The 23,308-nt window shown below is 42.0% G+C and overlaps 1 protein-coding gene and 1 pseudogene across 2 annotated transcripts in view; both read left to right on the top strand.

Moving 5' to 3' along the window:
• Window positions 1–1,169: 1,169 nt before the first annotated feature.
• LOC139541294 (cilia- and flagella-associated protein 52-like) lies at window positions 1,170–16,802 on the top strand (annotated as a pseudogene).
• A 2,625-nt stretch (window positions 16,803–19,427) lies between these two features.
• The window catches only part of LOC139567709 (ubiquitin carboxyl-terminal hydrolase 43-like), a 109,014-nt gene continuing 105,133 nt past the window's right edge, over window positions 19,428–23,308 (top strand). For both annotated transcript variants that reach the window (XM_071389143.1, XM_071389142.1), the window contains exon 1: window positions 19,428–20,446. In XM_071389143.1, the coding sequence (XP_071245244.1) occupies window positions 19,811–20,446 (636 nt within the window). In that variant the 5' untranslated portion in view covers window positions 19,428–19,810. The remainder of the gene's footprint in view (window positions 20,447–23,308) is intronic.

Below are 23,308 nucleotides of genomic sequence, written 5' to 3'. Positions count from 1 at the left end.
CTTTATTAACTCAAGACATTTCAGCTTTTCATCTGTTATTAATTTGTAAACATTTCTAAAACTGTCTCTGTCTTCAACCTAGCTCCCTGGCTAGCTCCCTGGCTATCTCCCTGGCAGTGACCAATCCATAGAATTAGGAATTAGAATACTAGAATGGACATGAACCTTCTTATGATGGTAATATAAAGTGTCAGACATTTTGGTAAGGGAGTTGGTCAACCATGGTTTTGCCAATGCTCTGATAAGAGTGTAAAACAATGAATTTATAGATTATCTGCACTGTACGTTGTTAGCTAGCTAACCAGACAGTTTTTAGAGGAGTGATCCCATACGTTTTTCTAAACAACTGCCAATATGCCAACAATCCATTCAAACAATCAGTTGATGATAGGACTTAGACAAATTGTAATTGCAACAAGTACTGATATTGTATCATATAATAACAATTTAGAAGAAAATACAAATTTAGACATGTATTATGGTCTGTTTATGTTATAGGCTATTTATACAGAAAATGTGTATACAACCTGTCCGTTTAAACTGTATTTATAATTATATGACAATATTTTAGGTTGACAACACGTATTTTACATAATTTCTGGCATATCATTTGCCTTACTTTTATTTCCCTGCATAAGTAAAAGCAGGAAATGCATCACCTATGCCTTTACTGCATATTCATTCCAGATTGTTTTGGATTTCTCCCTGACCACAATAGCTTCCATTTTCACTCCATTCTGGATCTTTGAGTCTTTCTAATTTTATAGGATCTCTAGCCTTTCTAATTTTATAGGATCTCTAGCCATGTCTAGATGGAATACAGCTTCTGTGCATTATAGCTAACCCTTACCCTAACACTTTTCCTAAACTGCTACGTTAATTATCATAACCTGCTGTGTAAGTTTTCTTAAACCTGATACGAAAAGTCAATTTTGACAAAACCTGAAACTCTTCTAGACAAAACCGATCTATATGGACCAATCACACTCCAAAGACGCACCCAAATGTTTTCCTCCGGCTGCATGAGACAACTACTACATCACCATAGAAACTGACCCAAACTAATGGTAGGCTAGGCAACGTTTGTCTGTATGGCAAATGAGAGAAAGATAGCTGAAGCTCGAGAAGATTTTACAGGCTTGAAGACTTAGGTGCAATATTGTTGAATCATGGCTGGAGATGCACAAGAGATTCCACGGCTTGAGCTGGAGGATGTAATTGGGTTCAACGGTATTGTAAAATATCCTGCCAGCCTATTTAGCTAGCTAACCTATTCAGCCGAGCTAACATATTCAGCTGAGCTAACCAAGTTATCTGGTAACAAGTAATACTAACGTTAGCTAACGTTATTTGTTGCCATGAGTGATATGGCTGTTGTCACTAGGATCAGGGCATGCTATGGTAGCTACTAGCTACTAACGTTACTGTTGCTTGTTGCCAGTGGGGGTTTCAGCTGGTTTGTCATCTTTTCAATGTGTCTAAATATAACTCAATTATTTGTAATGGACTGTTCAGTTTAGGGAAAGTATTTGGAAGTTTCCTTCAAAACTCTAGTCTTTTTGTCAATCAATCAAATCAAATTGATTTATATAGCCCTTCTTAGATCATCTGATATCTCAAAGTGCCTGACAGAAACCCAGCCTAAACCCCCAAACAGCAAGCAATGCAGGTGTAGAAGCACAGTGGCTAGGAAAAACTCCCTAGAAAGGACAAAACCAAGTAAGAAACCTAGAGAGGAACCATGCTATGAGGGGTGGCCAGTCCTCCTCTGGCTGTGCCGGGTGGAGATTATAACAGAACATGGCCAAGATGTTCAAATGTTCATAAATGACCAGCATGGTGAAATAATAATAATCACAGTAGTTGTCGAAGGTGCAACAGGTCAGCACCTCAGGAGTAAATGTCAGTTGGCTTTTCATAGCCCATCAATAACAGCTGGTGCGCGATATCTAATATTAAAGGAGTCTCGAATTATTGCTTGCCTGAGGTAGAGTACCTTATGATAAGCTGTCGACCACACTATCTACCAAGAGAGTGTCATCTGTATTATTCGTAGCCGTCTATTTACCACCACAAAGCGAAGCTGGCTCTAAGACCGCTCTCAACCACTCTATAAGGCCATAAGCAAAGAAGAAAATGCTCACCCAGAAGCGGCGCTCCTAGTGGCCAGGGACTTTAATGCAGGCAAACTTAAATCAGTTTTACCAAATTTTTACCAGCATGTCACAACCAGGGGAAAAAAATCCTAGACCATCTTTACTCCACACCCAGAGATGCATACAAAGCTCTCCCCCACCCTCCATTTGGCAAATCTGACCATAATTCTATCCTCCTGATTCCTGCTTACAAGCAAAAACTAAAACAGGAAGTAGCAGTGACTCGCTCAATACGAGAGTGGTCAGATGACGCGGATGCTACACTACAGGCCTGTTTTGCTAGCACAAACTGGAATATGTTCCGGGATTCATCCAATGGCATTGAGGAATACACCACCTCAGTCATCGGCTTCATCAATAAGTGCATCGATGACGTCGTCCCCACAGTGACTGGACGTACATATCCCAACCAGAAGCCATGGATTACAGGCAACATCCGCATTGAGCTAAAGGCTATAGCTGCCGCTTTCAAGGAGCGGGAGACTAATCCGGACGCTTATATGAAATCCCGCTATGCCATCAGACAAACCATCAAACAAGAAAAGCGTCGATATAAGATTAAGATTGAATCCTACTACACCGGCTCTGACGCTCGTCGGATGTGGCAGAGTTTGAAAACTATTACAGACTACAAAGGGAAACCCAGTCGCGAGCTGCCCAGTGACACGAGCCTACCAGACGAGCTAAATGCCTTTTATGCTTGCTTCGAGGCAAGCGACACTGAAGCATGCACGAGAGCACCAGCTGTTCTGGATGACTGTATGATAACGCTCACGGTAGCCGATATCAACAAAACCTTTAAACAGGTCAACATTCACAAAGCCGCTGGGCCAGACGGATTACCAGGACGTGTACTCAAAGCACGCGCGGACTGTCAAGTGTCTTCACTGACATTTTCAACCTCTCCCTGACTGAGCCTGTAATACCGACATGTTTCAAGCAGACCACCATAGTCTCTGTGCCCAAAGAAGCGAAGGTAACCTGCCTAAATGATTACCGCCCCGTGGCACTCATGTCGGTAGCCATGAAGTGCTTTGAAAGGCTGGTCATGGCTCACATCAACAGCATCCTCCAGGACACCCTATACCCACTCCAATTCGCATACCGCCTCAACAGATCCACAGGTGACGCAATCTCCACACCGCCCTTTCTCACCTGGACAAAAGGAACACCTATGTGAGAATGCTGTTCATCGACTACAGCTCAGCGTTCAACACCATAGTGCCCACGAAACTCATCACTAAGGTAAGGACTCTGGGACTAAACACCTCCCTCTGCAACTGAATCCTGGACTTCCTGACGGGCCGCCCCCAGGTGGTAAGAGTAGGCAACAACACGTCTGCCACTCTGATCCATAACACTGCGGCCCCTCAGGGGTGTGTACTTAGTCCCCTCCTGTATTCCCTGTTCACCCACGACTGCGTGGCAAACACGACTCCAACACCAGCATTAAGTTTGCTGACGACACAACAGTGGTAGGCCTGATCAACGACAACGATGAGACAGCCAATAGGGAGGAGGTCAGAGACCTGGCAGTGTGGTGCCAGGACAACAACCTCTCCCTCAATGTGAGCAAGACAAAGGAGCTGATCGTGGACTATAGGAAAAGGCGGGCCGAACAGCCGCCATTAACATCGATGGGGCTGTAGTGGAGCGGGTCAAGAGTTTCAAGTTCCTTGGTGTCCACATCACCAATGAACAAGCATGGTCCAAACATACCAAGACAGCCGTGAAGAGGACACAACAAAACCTTTTCCTCCTCAGGAGACTGAAACGATTTGGCATGGGTCCCCAGATCTGGGGTTCTACAGCTGCACCATCGAGAGCATCCTGACTGGTTGCATCACTGCCTGGTATGGCAACTGATCGGCATCTGAACGTAAGGCGCTACAGAGGGAACTATATAATAGGCGGTGTCAGAGGAAAGCCCATAAAAAGCCCATAAAAAAAGCCCATAAAATTGACAGAGACTCCAGGCAAGCGGTACCGGAGCGCCAAGTCTAGGAACAAAAGGCTCCTCAACAGCTTCTACCCCCAAGCCATTAGACTGCTGAACAATTGATAAAAATTGCCACCGGACAATTTACCTTGACCCCCCCCCCCCTCTTGTACACTGCTACTACTCGCTGTTTGTTTGTTACCTATCACTTCGCCCCCACCCACAGTACATGTACAGATTACCTCAACTAGCATGTACCCCTGCACACTGACTCGGTACCGGTGCTCCCTGTAAATAGCCTTGTTATTGTTATTCTTATTGTGTTACTTTTTATTATTACTTTTTACTTTAGCCTACTTGGTAAATATTTTCTTCTTCTTGAACTGCACTGTTGGTTAAGGGCTTGTAAGTAAGCATTTCACGGTAAAGTCTACACTTGTTGTATTCGGTGCATGTAGCAAATTTTATTTACCTTGATGAGTTTCTCCTGAATCCTGCTTCAGACAACCAAGTTAGGTTAAATCATAATCATAATCATATCCTCATCTTTAGTTCTGGTCTAAAGCATGTCTTTACAATTTTTTGGGGACAGGACATATATTTTCTGGCCCCAGAGTGCACCCAGACAGAGAACACTTAATCTATCCTCTTGGTTGCACTGTTATTTTGACGAGCCTGAAAGACCGCAAACAGGAGTTCCTCCATGGACACACCAACAACGTCTCCTGTGTCACTGTGTCCAAAAGCGGACGCTACATCGCTTCTGGACAGGTCACCTTCATGGGCTTCAAGGTAAACTAAAGACAGTGAAACTTTCTAGTATTAAGAGAGCAGTCATGTTTCGCCTCTTGATATCAGAGAGAGACAGGCAGGCAGGCAGGCAGGCAGGCAGGCAGGCAGGCAGGCAGGCAGGCAGGCAGGCAGGCAGGCAGACAGACAGACAGTTGGATGGAGGCACGGAGGGAGAGGCTACAGATGAATGTTGAACGTAGGAAACACATGAATGCAGTAGATTACAGAGTTAATCTATGTTGTTGCAGGCTGATCTGATCATCTGGGATTATGAGAAGAGAGCGATCCACGCCAGACTACAGCTCCACAAAGCGAAGGTGGAGGGACTTGCCTTCTCCCCCAATGACAAGTACCTTGTCTCCCTGGGTGGACAGGATGATGGAAGGTACAAGGTAGTTTGATGTAGCAGCATTTTGTTCTAGTCCTGCTATAACACACCTTATCCTACTAATCAGCTGGTCCTCAGACCTTTGATTAGATGATTAGATTGGTTAGATCCAACAGGCTTTGGATGATTGTGTCACTTTAAAAACAACTTTCATGTTGGAAGAATTTCAACAGTCATTTGTAGGTTGTACTACAAAATGGCTGTAAATGTGAATGGTTTGTGTTTTCAGCATTGTGGTGTGGGACCTTGAGAGCAAAGAAGCGATCTGTGGGAGCCCGGCCTCTGCCCACAGTGCGGGCCACTGCCTCACCATCGACACACCAACCACAGCGACACCATCTTCATCTCCGCCGGCAAGTGAGTCACTTACAGAGACTCTGGGTTGCTGTTATAATATATTATTACTTTGTCAATCAGAACTGATCTTTATTGGACTTGAACACAACGCAGAATGATTAAATAAATACAGTTTATTATGAATACTTTCGAATTAACACAGTTGTAATATGTTGTTTCCCTGTAGTGGCACAATCCGTGTTTGGGAGCTAGACCTTCCAAATAGGAAGATCCGGCCTACGGAATGCCAGACAGGACATCTGAAGAGGATTGTCAAATGCATTGAGGTGAGCTAAACCATAGAAAGCAGACACAGCTCGAAGTAATAGTGGTACTGACTGAGTACCCACTGGGCACAGACGTCAATTCAACGTCTATTCCACGTTGGTTCAACGTAATTTCATTGAAATTATGTGGAAACAACTTTGATTCAACCGGTGAGTAAATTGCACAATGGTGCCAAATGCCCCCCAAAATGATTTTGTACGACCCGTTCTTAACCACTCAAAGTACGTTTTGAGACAAAGCAAAGGTAAACTATTCATCAATACTTGTCATGGTTTATTAATGAGACAATCTGTAAACACACAAGTTCAGGTTCCTGTTATTTTATTCACATGACAATTGTTGTCTGAGGTCAATTGATCTCTGAATTAAGATAAATAACAGATAAAGCAGCCTCTCAAAGTAGTACAGATGGAGACAGAAAGCTTATTTCTAAGGTGACCCCGTTGCATCACAGATCCCAGACGATGACCTTTTCTTTTACTGCGGAACCACCAGTGGTGACATCCTGAAGGTCAACCTGAAGACCCGCCTCCTCAACAGCTGTGGGCCACGAAAACAGACATTCAGCAAGGTGGGTTTATTCAGTGTCCTGAGTGACCTCCACGTGTTCATATCTCTGAGATCTTACTGTAGTTAACATTTGGTACAGCTGTCCCACTTATCTTTTTGGCGCAGGGTGTGAACACACTGAAGGTGCTGAAGTCTGGAGACATCCTGGTGGGCAGTAAGTACTGCAGGTTGACAGACAAGATATCAAGTTGTCTATATCAAATCAAAATCAAATGAAAGTTTATTGGTTGCGTAAACAGATTAGCAGGTGTTGTAGCAGGTGCAGTGAAATGCTTATGTTACTGGCTCCAACAGTGTAGTAGAATGTCTCTCAAACACAATACACATACACAAATAATCAAAACAAGAAATCAAGAAATAACAATCCAGGTAGATATATTAGAGTGAGCATGTGTGAGAATTCAGAATATATGCTGAACAAAAATATAAAATGCAACAATTTCAACAATTTTACTGAGTTACAGTTCATATAAGGAAATCAGTCAATTGAAATAAATTCATTAGGCCCTAATCTATGGATTTCACATGACTGGGAATCAAGCAGATTGCAAGGGGGGCACTTTAACTGACTGTATCGGTCACGTCAGATTCCTGAGTAGACGGACAGAGGTCCGGCGGGACCACCCAGGCTTCCAGTTCAGTGTATATTAGTGTGTATCTGTTCAGTGTATATTAGTTTATATCTGTTCAGTGTATATTAGTGTATATCTTTTCAGTGTATATTAGACAAGCGAACAACATTCACGACCTTTTCATTGTCAATAAATCCATAGTGCTCATATTCTTGATGAAGAATGTTGGCAAGCTCACTTGTTTGAGACCACACAATTAACCAAATCTGCTAAATAGCACAGCTAATAACTCTATATAAAAATACTGTGATCAAATAAAAACAATACAATAAAAAAATGAGGAGAATAAATGATTAAAAAAATGTATGTTCATGATAATTTATACACACTTTCTACCTGGTATTAGTAGTTTAGATTCAGAATGGAGTATTTTTGTTGCATCCCATTCAAAACCTCCCGACCCACCAGTTGAGAACCACTAGTTTATATCGTCTATCTAAAACTGTCATGTTGCATCCATACTGTAGCTTAGCATATACATTAGAGTGGTTACATTTCTTCAGCCCCTCAGCTTCATGGCAAACCAAGAGGTGGGGCTGAGATTTTGTATACATTTCTTATTACAGAGTGGGCCTTTTAACGCTATGTGTAGAAGTACATAATGTACTCAATGTGGCATTCTGCCATTCATCATCTAACCCTCATAGAAAGGTTGAGTTGGAGGGGGGAGTGACGTCCATCGCTGTGAGAGGCGAGGGCCACCAGTTCTTTGCAGGAACGGAGGCGGCTCAGATCTACCGTTTTGGCAACACAGACTTCAAAGAGGAGCTGATCGCCACCAGTCACAACAGTGCAGTCCAAGACGTGGCCTTCCCTTTGTGAGTGACACCCTTCAAAATATAGGCACCCATTTAGAGACAAGATTACATACTGTACGTGATTCACTTTTTTCCCCCACAATGTTGTTTTATAGCACACATTCTATTTTCACTACTACCTGATTGCCATATGTCACCTCAAATATATAGCTGTCTTTACCTATCTCCACCTCAAACATAGTCTATGCTGTCAAGAGAGACTACCTCAAACAACATGCTTTCGTCTACCTTCATGCTTTGCCGTCATTGCCCATTTACTCCCACTAGAGGGCGACATGACCATGTTTAAAGCATAAACATGTATTATTGCCTATGGCTCTGGTACAAAGCAAATCCTGTTCCATAGACTAAAGTGCAGAATGACTGGCCACAAACTTATTCCAGGGATGTTTCTGATTCTCTCCCAGTGGCTCGTCGGAGCTGTTTGCCACGTGTTCCCAGGATGACATCAGAGTGTGACACGCTGAGACCTCCAAGGAGCTGATGCGGATCTCCGTCCCCAACATGACCTGCAACGCCCTGGACTTCATGATCGACGGACACAGCATCATCAGTGGTAGGCAGGAACCAATAGTAGTTCTGTATGCCAATGGGGTCATTTAAAAAATGAACACACACACAACTAAGTGCACACACACGCATACACACCTGCACATATACACACACACACACACACAAGCATACATAGACGCATAGACACACACACACGCACACACACACAGTATATGTGTGTGTTTGTGTGTGCAGTAGCCACAATGCTAGCAATAGTCACAACCCTGATGTGGCTAGCACTACACTAGGGAAGGATGGTATGTCATCAATGCAGCATATGGCATTGTCTTAAGTTATAACGATGATGGACCAGCGTCAATTATTATGGAGCACATTGGCCTGTAAGATAATGACTGTATTTTTAATGTGAGGGTGTGAATGTGCCTGATATTCCTTCTCATTGTTGGAGCCTTGATATGTTGAGTCATGATAATAATAAATGGTTTGATCCTCTACTGTACATTTTCATTCCAGCCATTTACAGTTAAGACACATGTCCAATATAAGGAACTAAGCCCACAATCTTCACAGTAGCCTGGGTGCCAGTCTGTTTGGGCCATCATGCCACTCCTTGCCACAGTGTTTGGCATGATAGCACACAGATCTGGACCCAGGCTATCATCACAACACATTATAGCACAATCTCAATATAGAAATACTTAGGAATGTCATGTATCGACAATTCCCATCTAATGTATTTTTCTTGTTCCAATTGTTTTACAGCCTGGAACGATGGGAAGATCCGTGTGTTTGCCCCAGAGACTGGCAGAGCCATGCTGGTCATCCAAAATGCCCACGGCATGGGCGTGACTGCCATCGCTGGTACCAGGGACTGCAAGAGGATCATTAGTGGAGGAGGAGAGGGACAGGTCAGATGAAAAGTCAATCTGGCATGGCACAGGACGACACCCTTTAGTCTATGTTTAAATAGCGAGCATAGATTAAGAACTACCAGTATCAATTAACCACCACATGAATGTGACATTTGTACAAATATTTGAAGCTCTTCCTTTGGGGGAAGACATCCTTCTCACAAAAAAACTCACAAAAAACACGTATTATTACATACATATTTAGTGGTGTTCCCCAACAGCATCATTGTATTGAGTCCTAGTGCCAGTCTCTGGCCTGTTGCAGGTGCGTGTGTGGGAGATCCTGCTGGGCTGTCACCGGCTCATTGAGACCATGAAGGAGCACACAGCCACCGTCACCAGCATCAAGATCAAGAGCAACGACAAGGAGTGTGTCACCGCCAGCTCGGACGGGGCCTGCATCATCTGGGACTTGGTGTGAGTTCAAATGCACATTCTCATGTACTGTATACACACACACACACACACACACATACTATACACACACACATGCATGGATGTATGCATGCTCAAATCCATAAACACATGTAGATGTGCAAGCAACCACGCACACACACAGACAACACTGTACACACACACACACACACACACACACACACACACACACACACACACACACACACACACACACACACACACACACACTTCTTTACCCCATACCCTTAATCCTTTATCCCTCTCTGTCTGATTGCATTCATTGGCTTCCCACTGTGAGGCTTTCAACACACATCATTACTACCACTACCATTACCATTACTACCATTACCATTACTACCACTACCATTAATACCACTACCATTACTACCATTACCATTAATACCACTCCTCCATTCATGTGTTTCCTGTATTCAACATTCATTTCAAGTCTCTTGCTCTCCTTCCCCCCCCCCCACCTCTCTCTCTCTCTCTCTCTCCCTGGTCCCCTCCCTGCTTCTCCTCTCTGTCTTCCCCTCTCCCTCTCTCCTCCTCCCGCTGCAGGCATTTTGTGAGGAATCAGATTGTCCTGGCCAACACTCTGTTCAGAAGTGTGTGTTACCACCCTGAGGAGTACCAGATCATCACCAGTGGCACCGACAGAAAGGTTTGGAATTAGAAAAGACTCAGGTCCCTCTTGGTGCCAAGACTCACTGGCACAGCACACTGTAGCTAGCTGATGATTTCTCTGTGCAGCGTATGGTCCCCAGTCACCAGTCATGGAAAGTTAGAGAAGGCTGTTCTCTGTATTGAGGCATTCTTGTTAGCCTTCATCTCATGATGAGCTCTGTGAGAGAGGCTAGTATTGATGTGCTGTAGAAAGGCCACGTCAAGCTTGTACACATGCGCACGTCAGCTGTGTCGTGTTATGAAATGTTTCCCTACCTTCTTTTACCAGTCATAATAAGCCACGATGTAGCAGTCATGCTGCCAGGTGTATGTAACACCTCTTTAAGCCTTGATTACCTATAATGAAAATGGAGTTACATAAGGTGGGATTGGAGGTTCACAACAGCCCCTCTTCAATATGCACCGTAATATCCACTCATCACAAGCTCTACAGACTAATAAGGCCCGTATTGTTGGCTCAACACCACGCTGTGAGGTGAGGACAAGCTGTACTGATTAGCGAGCACTGTGAATGCGCTGAGACTGAAAAAAGAGAGACTGAGAAAATGAGGAGAGGAAAAAAGAGAGCGACTAGAAAGAAAGTGCTCTGGCTCTCGCGTCTTCCTGCGGATGCGATGCCTGCCTATGCCATCCAAGTGCCCGTGTGCCAGATACACCATCTGCTCGCCCCAGGACACAGGCGCTCTGTCTGGGGTGAGCAAGCAGTAACACACACAGATACACACGGGGGGGGGGGGGGAGAGAGAGAGAGAGAGAGAGAGAGAGAGAGAGAGAGAGAGAGAGAGAGAGAGAGAGAGAGGGGGGAGGGGGGGACAGGAAGAGAGGGATTGGATGCCCAGCTCCTTGGCTCAGAGTTCAGTTAGTGGTAGAGGGTCTTTGGGGACAGCTTCACACTCTCCAGTCTGTCGGATGGAAGGAGACAACAGGACAGACTACTGCTGGTGGTGGTTCTGTTGTGGGGTCATCCAGAAGCCTCTTGTGATGATGACCCAGCACTCCTATATGTTGGTTCCAGTTTTGGCTGATTGTGATGTAGGGCCATCAGGGTCTTGGGATTGAGCCTGTGGTATTTATTATTAGCTATTGTGGCATGTCAATTATCAGAAGCATGGTATATAGGCTTCTGTGGCCTTCCCATTGTCCAGCACTAATAGGACAATAAAGACCTTCTGAAGTATTCTGTTTAAAAGAGAGAGAGCTCTTGAACATCCCATTGTAACGGCAGCGATCGGACCAAGACGCAGCGTAGTTCGTGTTCAACATGTTTAATAAAAAGACGATAAACGTGAACACTATACAATACAAAATAACAAACGTGGCAAAACCGAAACAGTCCTACGTATCTGGTGCAGAGAACACAAAGACAGAAGACAACCACCCACAAAACTCCAACAGAAAACAAGCTACCTAAATATGGTTCCCAATCAGAGACAATGACAAACACCTGCCTCTGATTGAGAACCATATCAGGCCAAACAACAAACCCAACATAGAAACACAACACATAGATAACCCACCCAAATCACGCCCTGACCACACTAAAACACAGAAAATACAAAAGAACTATGGTCAGAACGTGACACCTATAACTTCTTTGTTTGACTAATGTCCTTGAGATGTTCAATTAAAAGAGGAGGATTATATTTTGTTGGTGAGAGATACTGTATGTGTAAATGGATTAGCATGGTCAAATACATGGCTGAGCGTAGCATCGGGATAAATGGAAGCCCACACAGTAGCTAAGAAGGCTTTATCGATATACAGCCCTTCATAAGTGGGTTACTGTCCTCAATGATGTATTGCCTCAACATATAGGTGGAATTACACAACACTACACACAACAGTGAAAATGTAGACTAATCTTGGCACAGCATGCATTCATGTTTTCAACATACTGGTATTGAAATTACACAACACATACTGTACCATAAGATTGCACAAAAGACTGGACATTTAATCTCAATTTGACACAGTGCTATAGCTTTCAATGCATTGTAATGGTTGTGTAGCTTTCAATGCATTGTAATGATTATAGGACCTATAACTGAAGCTATCCTGCTAGACAATTAGTATTTAAAGTTCAATGCAGCCATTTTTATCTCAATATCAAATCATTTCTGGGTAACAAGTACTTTACTGTGAATGTTTTACATTTAAATGGTCAAAAATCATACAAAATTGCTTCTTAGCAAAGAGCAATTTCTCAAGCAAGACTTTTGCTAGGACTGTCTGGGAGTGGTCTGAGTGAGTGGCCTAATTGGATGAGCCTAATGGGAGGGATATGTAACCTGAAAACTAGCTGTTATTGGCAGAGAGGTTTGAAATTCTCTTTGTTATTGGTCTATTAACTTACACCACCTGGCCAAAACTCCATCCCACCAAAACAGGCAGAAATGTCAAGCGGTCTTTTCAAACAGCTCTTACACTAAAAGGGCATTATTATAATTTTCACAATTTTACAGTATTATTCCAACCTCATAGTGTGTAAATATATATAAAACACAGAACAATCATGTTTTTGACTGCACTGGGCCTTTAAAGAAAGAACCATGTCATGTCATTTCAGCAAGCCATGACACCCACCATCTCAGACTGTTCTGAAATTGTTTCTGTAGTAAGAAACAGGTAAGATTAGCATTCCTGAAACATTATTTTTGCTGAAATTAAATGTTAAATCAGAGAAATTAAGCTAAATGATTGCATCCAAATTGGCCATTTTAATTGATAGGATTCAGATAATATTCAATAAATATAGTACCCAACATCCGACCTAACCTCTTCTTACTAATGACAAAAATTAGGTATCCCAAAAAATAGTCAAAAGCCACCAACGGGCCCCACACACCCCATGCCAATCCCACCCCAACAACCAGTATACAGTATCAGTTCTCTGTTTGACAAGTAGAATGAAGCTGTGGCTTGGAATACTGCTTCTCCATACTGTAATGTATTCCCTGTGAATCTGGTGATGTTTTTTCCCAACTGTTCAGAGAAATGAATCATTGAAGTCACTTGCATTATTTACCATAAAGAAGTGTGAAAATACCATATTTTGACCACTAGATGCCGCTGTTCCTGCTATACTGCCACACTCTTTTGTCTATTTTGCTGGTCTCTTGTGTTTATGAAATAGATTTCCTTTGCAACTTTGGATAGAAAACCAATAGATTTGGCTCATTATGAAAATACATTGTGTGGTCATCCTCACAATTCAAGCCAGTCAATTCAGTGTGTCCTTCTCTCAGCAACCTAATGCTTCAACCTAACTCTCCTTGAATAGGAGAGTTAGGTTGCATTGAAGGCTAAAGCAATGCTAGCAGTAGCCACATGCTAGCCTTGGATGTAATTAATTTCTGGTGGATGTTGCCGTGGATGGCAGCCAGGTTCCACAGGAGAAGGGAGGGAACACAGATGGGTGAGGGTGACTCGGCCACTCTCACACAGGTGCTGGTCTCTAATAAGCTCTCCATGACACCAGGAGAGGGGAGAGAGGTCGTGACTAGAGAATCAAACTGGATTTGAACCCATTCACTATATGACACAACACAAGCTATACTGGAGAGAGGGAGTGTTGTGTCTGCTACTTGGCTAACTCCCCTCCCTCTCACTTTTTTGGCTGTGTCATATCTCACCTCATATGATAGCCAGTGATTTGATTAAGATTCAAATCATGTAAGCTAGTTGCTGCTGGTATTGAGAGGTTTTTCTTTCATTATGCTGACCAAAAATGTTATTTCATAAAGTGAATGAATGCATGCAAAGAACTTTGGATTTCTCCATTTAATTTCAATCATATTGAAAAAATATCATGTATGCATAAATTATGGTTGCCGGTCATTATGTTGACCATATGTTTTCACAATGAATGATGCATGTAAAGAACCTTGAGCCTTTCCATTTGAATTGAATTATACTGAAGAAAAGTCCTGACTGTTGTGTATTTCTCAATAATGTCTTACAAATGTGTTTTCCAGTCTGTAAGCTTTTCCATTGCATTTGAATTATATTGAGGTACAAAGGTATTTTTTACCATCCCACAGAAATGTGTCTCTTAAAGCACAGTGCTTTGAGCACTGTTTTTCATTTTTAAAACGATCAATACCTTGTTGTTTTTTTGCCATTTGTTTCTCTTCAATCCCATTATTACAAACTGTATTTGATACGTCTTTGTGAGATTACATTCCCTCAGTCCCATAATGCATTATGTTTGTGGTCTTACTAAGAGATGAAATCCAGTCCGAGAAGCTATTCTCATAAATGCTATTCTGAGCTCTCTCCCATGTAACATTACTTGTTTCATTGCATACAACTGGAGCTTTTTTCTGATAGGCCGACACCTTTCTGATGATTCCTCTGAACTGTTTTATTCAGATATTCTAGACATTTTCTCACTTCTGTGTGAGGAGATTGCGTTGGTTATTGTAATATTCACTCTATAGCCTAAACATTGACTCGTTGATGAGTAGATTTTCAGTTAATAAAGCCCATTGTGCGTATAAAGAAATCAGTCATTTCCAGGTACAATCACTTTGGCCAGTTCCAATACTTAAAATCACAAATGGTTTAGTTATGTGCTGCCAGCCAGTTAAGCTGCCAGTTTCCTCTTCCTTGATACCTGAAGAAGCACTCACATGCTGCATTTTAATGATGAAATTCCTCTGTCCTCTCGTTTGCATCAGTTAGTTTGTAGTTGTAATTAGCTTTGTCATAAAAAGAACAAGAAAGGACCTCGCTTGTGTGTGTGGGGAGATTGTGGCGTTACTGTGCGGCTGTAAATAAACTTCAAAAAGCAATTGAGCCTTTGAGAGACGCAAGTCTTTGACAGCTGCAAACCCTCGGGACGATTAACTCTCATTTAGAGTCACAAACATGTTGTTTTACCTGTGGCGGGCGCACAAAAACTTGATAGACTCTCTCCGGCCTCATTTACATATAGTGGAATAATGAAGATGGATAATTCAGTGAGGCAGAATTACTATACTATGAACGAACAGAAGACATACAAGGAGTGGCGTTCATACTTACTATAAAACTGTGATGCATGGTCATTTTCATAATTTATTGTAATATAACATAGAATATGTCAAATCAACGAATCTGACAAGTTTTATATGTACAAGCTCTCTCATTCATATTCCATATACCTGAATGGCCTTCTTCTTTCCCAGATTGGTTACTGGGAGGTGTAGGCCGGCTCAGCCATCAGAGAACTGGAGGGCTCCCTGTCAGGAGCCATCAATGGCATGCACATCTCACAGGACGGACAGCACCTTGTCACTGGTACAGTACCCTGTACATTGGTTTTGTTGGCTGAGTTGAAGAGGTAGAGCATGAGTTGATTTGTGATCTCGTTTGGCGTGACATTGACATAGGAGTTTGGCGTGACATTGACATAGGAGTTGACACAGCTCCCAACAGATCTAGGACTAGTCTACTGTTGACTACCATCGATCAACAGCAGCACATGGCCTGTCCATTAATTATCCCTGTATCGACTCTCGATAGCTTGGGACTATCGTGAAGAGCACTTGGTTGAACGTGACTTCAGCATGCGGTTGGATCAATTTTCGAAGGCTTTTCCGTAGAAATAAACATGGTATATGTGTCTCTGCTTGCCCACTTCAGGTGGAGACGAGAAGCTGGTGAAAGTGTGGGACTACTCAGAGGGCGAGGTGACCCACGTAGGCGTCGGCCACACCGGCAGCATCACCAGCGTCAAGATCTCCTCCAACAACAGGAGCATGGTGAGCACCAGTGTCGATGGGGCCGTGCTCCGGTGGAAGTACCCCCACCGCTCCTCTCCCTAGAGCGCCTTCCGGAGGCCAGGAGAACAGAGAGTCAAAAAACCCATGACCCTATGGCCTTTGACCCACACACCCTATAAACTTTTTACTTTTGACCTTGACCCTGCCCAGTCCCAATACACACCTGTCCTCACACCAAACAACTCTGAAGAACTCATGAACACTGAACATCCCCTTAACTCATGAACATCCCCTTAGTGCTATCATAGAGCAAATGTTTCATTCATTCATGAAAATAAATGGATATAATTTTGATTGTGCGATATTGACTGAAGTATGCATTACTAGCTACATTTTGCTTGTTGAGGGAAATTGCATAGTTATAGTGTGGTATTCGCCATACTCTAATAATGTACTGTATCAACAAACTTGGCAGACACACATGTTCTAATATGCATGGAATTAACCTAATAAATTGATTTAGGGACTCTTAACCTCATCAATGCAAAGTTGAATATTGTAGTCACAGAACATTATAAAGATACTCATCTGCTCATCATAGCCTTGAATAGCATTCTCTCTGATCTTCTAAGGGAAGAACAGAAGGGATTGTGTCATCCCCTTTTTCCCATTAATACGCAGTGAATGTAAAAAGGCAGGCTACACAGTACATTAAATGCATATTTCATACAGATATGACTGTCTTATATGCGTGTCGTGTGGTAAAGAAGAGAAAGAGAGCCGACGAGGCCCAGATTCACAGGCACTTTAGCACACCGCTGCTGTCAGCTAATCTATCACTAGAGATTCCCCAGAGACTTCGGTGAAGAAGTGTGCGCGCGCGCGCTCGGGTGTGTGTGTGTGTGTGTGTGTGTGTGTGTGTGTGTGACCAGCGAGCCTCTTGGAATGCTTCCATCTTCCCACACTCATTCCCCTCTAGATTGCTCAGAAGCTCAAAACTCAATAATTAATAGCTACCCCACTAGTCCGCTACCCACAAAAAGAGAGCAAACCTGCAGTGCGCTATGGACGGACCAAGTCAACAAAACATAACCTACACCCCTAGCTCTGTAAAATAGGGCATCCCATCCAACTGCCCATGCACGCACGCACACTGAATACTCAGGAGGCCATGCTATAAGATAAGAGTAATGTATAGCCCTATAGGGTAAGAGTTTGAGTTTCTGACTCATCGCAGAAGTTTGGAACCGGGGGCTGCAGAGTGCAGACTCCTCAGAAATACAAGGTTTCCGTTTACACTGCAATAATACGTGAGATTATAAAAATATTGGAAGAGAAATATGAATATTATACATCTGCTTGAGTAAATCAGCACATCTGGCTCACTAAATCCAATCTATGGTCTTGGCGAGCTGTGAAATTAAAACCGGAATTTATTGAGAATATTAGCAGTGTATTGCTCTTTGCGGTACAAAACATGCACTACCAAGTAGCATTAAAACCATTTATTCTCTGTGTCTTCCCATCGTTGATTCATCCACGTGTGTGTGTCTCCAGATTGCAGTGAGGCAGGGGGATGTGCCAGCCTGACAATTATTTTTAGGACATTTGTTTGATAGTCATGATGAATAATCAAATCAAAGTTGATTGGCCGTGTACACATATTTGCAGACGTTATCGCAGGTGAAGATTAATGCTTATGTTTCTAGCTCCAACAGTGCAGTAATATCTCCAACAGTACAGTAATATCTCCTAACAGTGCAGTAATATCTCCTAACAGTGCAGTAATATCTCCTAACAGTGCAGTAAAATCTCCAACAGTGCAGTAAAATCTCCTTACAGTACAGTAATATCTCCTAACAGTGCAGTAATATCTCCTAACAGTGCAGTAATATCTCCAACAGTGCAGTAAAATCTCCAACAGTGCAGTAAAATCTCCTTACAGTGCAGAAATATCTCCTAACTGTAACGGCTTTCGTTGGTGGAAGGAGAGGAGGACCAAAATGCAGCGTGGTACGTATCCATAATAACTTTCAAACTTTTAAAACGGAAAACAACTACCCACAACCCATAGTGGGAAAACAGGCTACCTAAGTATGATTCTCAATCAGAGACAACGATCGACACCTGCCTCTGATTGAGAACCATACTAGGCCAAACACATAGAAATATAACGTATAGAACAAAACATAGAAAAACAACATAGAATGCCCACCCCAACTCACGCCCTGACCAAACTAAAATAAAGACATAAAAAAGGAACTAAGGTCAGAACGTGACACTAACAGTACAGTAATATCTCCAACAGTGCAGTAATATCTCCAACAGTGCAGTAATATCTCCAACAGTGCAGTAATATCTCCTAACAGTGCAGTAATATCTCCAACAGTGCAGTAATATCTCCAACAGTGCATTATTAGATGAGGCATTCCATCAGAGGATATGATAGTGCAGGTGCAGTCTATTAGTGTGCCATCACCAGGGTGCAGAACAATCTCTGCCTAAAACAGTAGGGGGCTCCTACACACCTCAAAAAGATAATTATTTTCCGTTGGGACCATGTTGTAACAGAGGACATGCACCATAGCCTACTCACATCATGCCAATATAGATGATAGTAAAAAAGGAAAGAAAGGGTACTGTACAGTGTAGACCTTGAATTGCTCTGGTACAAAATAGGTTCAGTATTTGTTCATATAGGCCTACAGAACGCTTGTAATAGTTTTGATTAAACAATACACAATAGTCCTTATCGTGCATCTAATTATAAGGGAAGCTTATACGCCTGTTACTAAATGAGTGTCAGCAAGCTTGTTCAAGTTGTCATTAAGCCGAATATCCATCAGTTGTCCTGTCACTACGTGCGCCATCTTCAATGTGGAACACTTTAATAAATGGAACACTAGTCACTTTAATAATGTTGACATATCTTGCATTACTCATCTCATATGTATATACTGCATTCTATACTTCTCTACTGTATCTTAGTCTATGTCGCTCTGACATTGCTTGTCCATATATTTATATATTCTTAATTCCATCCCTTTACTTAGATTTGTGTGTATTGGGTATATGTTGTTAAATTCTTAGATATTACTTGTTAGATATTGCCGCACTGTCGGGACTAGAAGCACACGCATTTCGCTACACCCGCAATAACATCTGCTAAACACTTATATGTTACCAATGACATGTTATTTGATTTGATATAGGCTAAAATTGTAGGAGGGCGGGAATAACGCGCACTATCCACCAAACAGAAAACCACTCCAGCAGCGCTCGGAGTGGCGAGGGAGGGAGACATAAAGACCGCCAGCTGTTATATGCTCAAGCACCGTGTCAACGACGAGGAACTATTGAACCGAGGACCATGGAGTTGAAGACAACTCATCTACACGGTGGTTACTGGTTACAGGTGCCCGCTGCTTCACCATTTTACCAGCGAAACAGTATGACAAGGGCGCGCCGAGACCTGGCGGGAATTACCGGAATGTCTGAGGGACATTGTTTAGTCATGTGCCTAAACCACCGTATTGTCTATTAGCGGAGACCGGAGTGGTTTCGAGAGGAGGAGGGGTAAGGGCAGACAGGTAGGAATCTATTGCTTCAGTAGTTGTTTCGTTTTTACTTCTTGTTACCTGGTAAATAACCAACCACCATGGATAACCATAAGGATAATAAGATGAGGAAACAGTCCATGAAAACCAAATCTACAAAACGCAAAGAGAAGAAATACAAAGCCGGGAAGCTTTTCAGGAGGAAATCGTTGAAGTCCGTTGGGAATTTTATGAGCAGGATACTGAAAACTTTGGGAACTTTGGCACACTTTGGCGACGTCGAGCCACCTGACGGTGAGGATGATGATGGCGGGTTCAGAGACAGCGCCGCGTGCACGTTGAGTGCCAACTCAGGGAATTTTAATAAAGATGAACTTCAAGTCTCGAGGGAGATTAAGGTGAAGAAGAGCGCCTCAACTTTGTCTTCTCATGGATCTATAAAAGACAGGCTGTCGTGGTGCTATGGCGACAAAACTCCAGGAGTCCTTGGGTTGAAGAATCATGGAAACACTTGTTTCATGAATGCGGTGGTTCAGTGCCTCAGTAATACGGACCTGCTGGCCGAGTACCTTGGTTTGGAACAATACAAGTCTGATTTGTGTCATGGGAAAGTAAACGGAATTGTAAAAAACGAAGACGCTCAACTTGCCAGGGGTGAGGTGACCACACAGTTGGCATCCTTGGTGCGGGCGCTTTGGACCCTTGAATATACCCCTCAACTGTCCGTGGAATTCAAGGTGAGTCGCTTGTGTAGAAACACTTCAAACACAGCTCATGTTTGAGGTTTAATTGGTTAATTTTCATAACAGTTCCCGCTCTTGTTCACCTAAGTTATGGACTTATTTATTGCCTCAGTGCGACTCTGATCATGAGAAATGTTCAAAGCTCGGAGCAATCGCGTGCTCACTGCTACAGTTTCCAGCGCAGCATTTAATTCTAAAAGGAATGGCATTTGCGAATTATTCAAAAATAAAATAAATATTTAACTAAAGAGAACACATCGTTCCTTTTACATGAGGGTTTGTCATAGTAATAACAGTAGGCCTATGTGTGGGCGGCTATATCAACATGTCAGACTCAACAGGTTTCCACTGGGCACAAGCTGGTTGAATCAACGTTGTTTCAACATAATTTGTCAACGTATTGTGACGTGGAATCTACATGGGAAATACATTGGATTTGGAAAAAGTCATCAATGTTGTTTTGAGGGTGAAATTGGGGTGACATTTCAACCACAGGATTATGCCATCATTGTAACCAATTGTCAACATAGACATACTTTGTATGTGCTAAAATATGTTGAATTTGTAACCATGTCAGATCTTCAATGTTATATCCACAATCAGCTAAATACAATAGGCTGGTGAGTTGATTTATCTACAGCCATTCATTTGGTCTCCCATCCAGGGTTTTAACCACGCCTAGCGTTGATATTTGTCACTGACTACTACCACTGTAGTCAGTGGAAGTAGTCACTGTCTACTACCTATTGTGGGAATGATTGAGAGCTCCTAATAACTAAATATATTCGCTGTTGCTATCAAAGTCATTCCAAAGGGTAGGTTTATATAAGTGGGTAAGTCATATACTGCATCATCGATGATACTATTTAGGCCTATATATCATTTACAAAGTCATCAACAGCTATTGTTTCAATTCAACACAGGGTTAAACTAAAAATAGATAATATATAGATTTGGTTGATTTCAAATGTAATCTTCAAGTTAATCATAAATATGTTGGATTCATCTCTATCTCAACCAAAAATCAAAGTTAAAGAATAGGATTAAATCAAACTTTATTTAAAGTGCATTTAAAGTTAGATTAGATTTAGTCTTATTCTTTAAACTTACATTTTTGGTTGAGATGGAGACGTGAATAAAACATATCAATTATTCATTTATAGACAAACTGGATATTGAATAGTGTGGTTGGCAACGCAACCAAATATCAACATTTGAAGGAGATTTATCTCTTGCTTGGATAGTTCCATCTGTGCAGCTGACTTAGTCTGGCTTTAATTACAGTTTGTCTACTAATTAATAATTTATATGTTGGATTCACATCTCCATCTCAACCAAAAATCTAAGTTAAAGAATAGGACTAAATATAATCTAATCAAACTTTAAATGCACTTTAAATATTGTTTGATTTAGTCCTATTCTTTAACTTTGGTTCTTGGTTGAGATGGAGATACGAATCCAACATATCAATTATTAATTTATAGACAAAGTAGAATTAAAGCCGGGTTAAGTCAGTGACAACCAAACACAATTCAACATCACTTTTGCAAAACAGTAAATAGCCTATTAACTTGTCGACAAGTTAACTAATGATAGGTTCTCCAACTAAACCCAAGATAAAGTTTAAAGAATAGAATTAAGCCAGTGGCTCAGATGAAACTATCCAAGCATTAGATATCCTTACATTTTTATATTTGGTTGTGTTGTCAACCAAACACAATTCAGTATTACTTTTGTTATACAGTAAAAAGCCTAAAGTCAAGGCTCTTACAAACTAATAACAACATTTATTCAACCTTAAAATGAGTATCACGTCAATGGTGACATTTTGAGGTTAGCCTACGGTAACAAAAAATGTCTTCTTATGTAATCATAGAAAGTGTGCATGTTTTAAGATAGCATGCAGAGGTCGCAGGTCTGTGGAGATCTTCACAAGTGCTATAATAATCTGTGCAGAATATCAAACAGCATTGATCACTTGCACTATGCATTTTTTATCTAATCTCAACTGCAATCCAGGTCATTTGGTTGTGGTTTTAGATGAAGCACAGTAATAACACATTTAGTTGTTGTATAAATACAAAATATCTGAGATGGTATTCGCCATTTGAACTTTGTTGTGCTTTTAAATGGTTGAAAGCACAGCGATAACACATATAAATGACCACTAAACCAAAAATCAGACATTGTTTTTCCAATGGAATTTGGTTGTGCTTTTAGATGGTTGAAAGCATAGTGATAACACATTGGGAATTCAACAAACTTCTGTCTGTCTTTATGAGTGAGTGAATAAAGGTTGAAATCTTATTGATCAACCTCTCAGCCCACATTTCCACACTGAAATGATGTGGTGTGCCTAGTAGGTTGTGACTGGAGGGAGTACAGCTAAGACCGGAAGCATTTTAGCTAACCCTAAGCCTAACCCGTTTCCTAACCTTAACCTACAGTAAGTCTCCTAACCTGCCACGTTAATTATCTTAATTAACCTGCTGCATAAATTCTCTTAGCCTGCTACGAAAAAGTAATTTCCGGTCGTAGCTGTACTCCCTCTAGTCAGAACCGACTCAACAGTTTTCACGTCCTATTTCCATGTAAGCAGACAGGTAGCATTTCAGGGAAGGAGCCTGTGGCAATGGTAAAAACAGGTGAGACATGTACTAGAATTACAGGCAGTATCAAAACTCCCATATTATTGGATTAATATCGAATTTCGGGTTCTCTTTTTCTTCCCCCCCAACACAAACATGGTCCAAACCATGTGTCAATGCCTATTGCCTAATGACCATTGACCACACATCAGGGCACATTTGCTAACTAATACTTATGCTGTGTGTGTGCCCTGTGGCTCCCACCTGC

This window comes from Salvelinus alpinus, chromosome 2 (assembly GCF_045679555.1).
Source record: "Salvelinus alpinus chromosome 2, SLU_Salpinus.1, whole genome shotgun sequence".
Classification (NCBI taxonomy): Eukaryota; Metazoa; Chordata; class Actinopteri; order Salmoniformes; family Salmonidae; genus Salvelinus; species Salvelinus alpinus.
The sequence above is the reverse complement of the archived record's forward strand: the minus strand, read 5'-3'. Positions and strand labels throughout refer to the sequence as shown.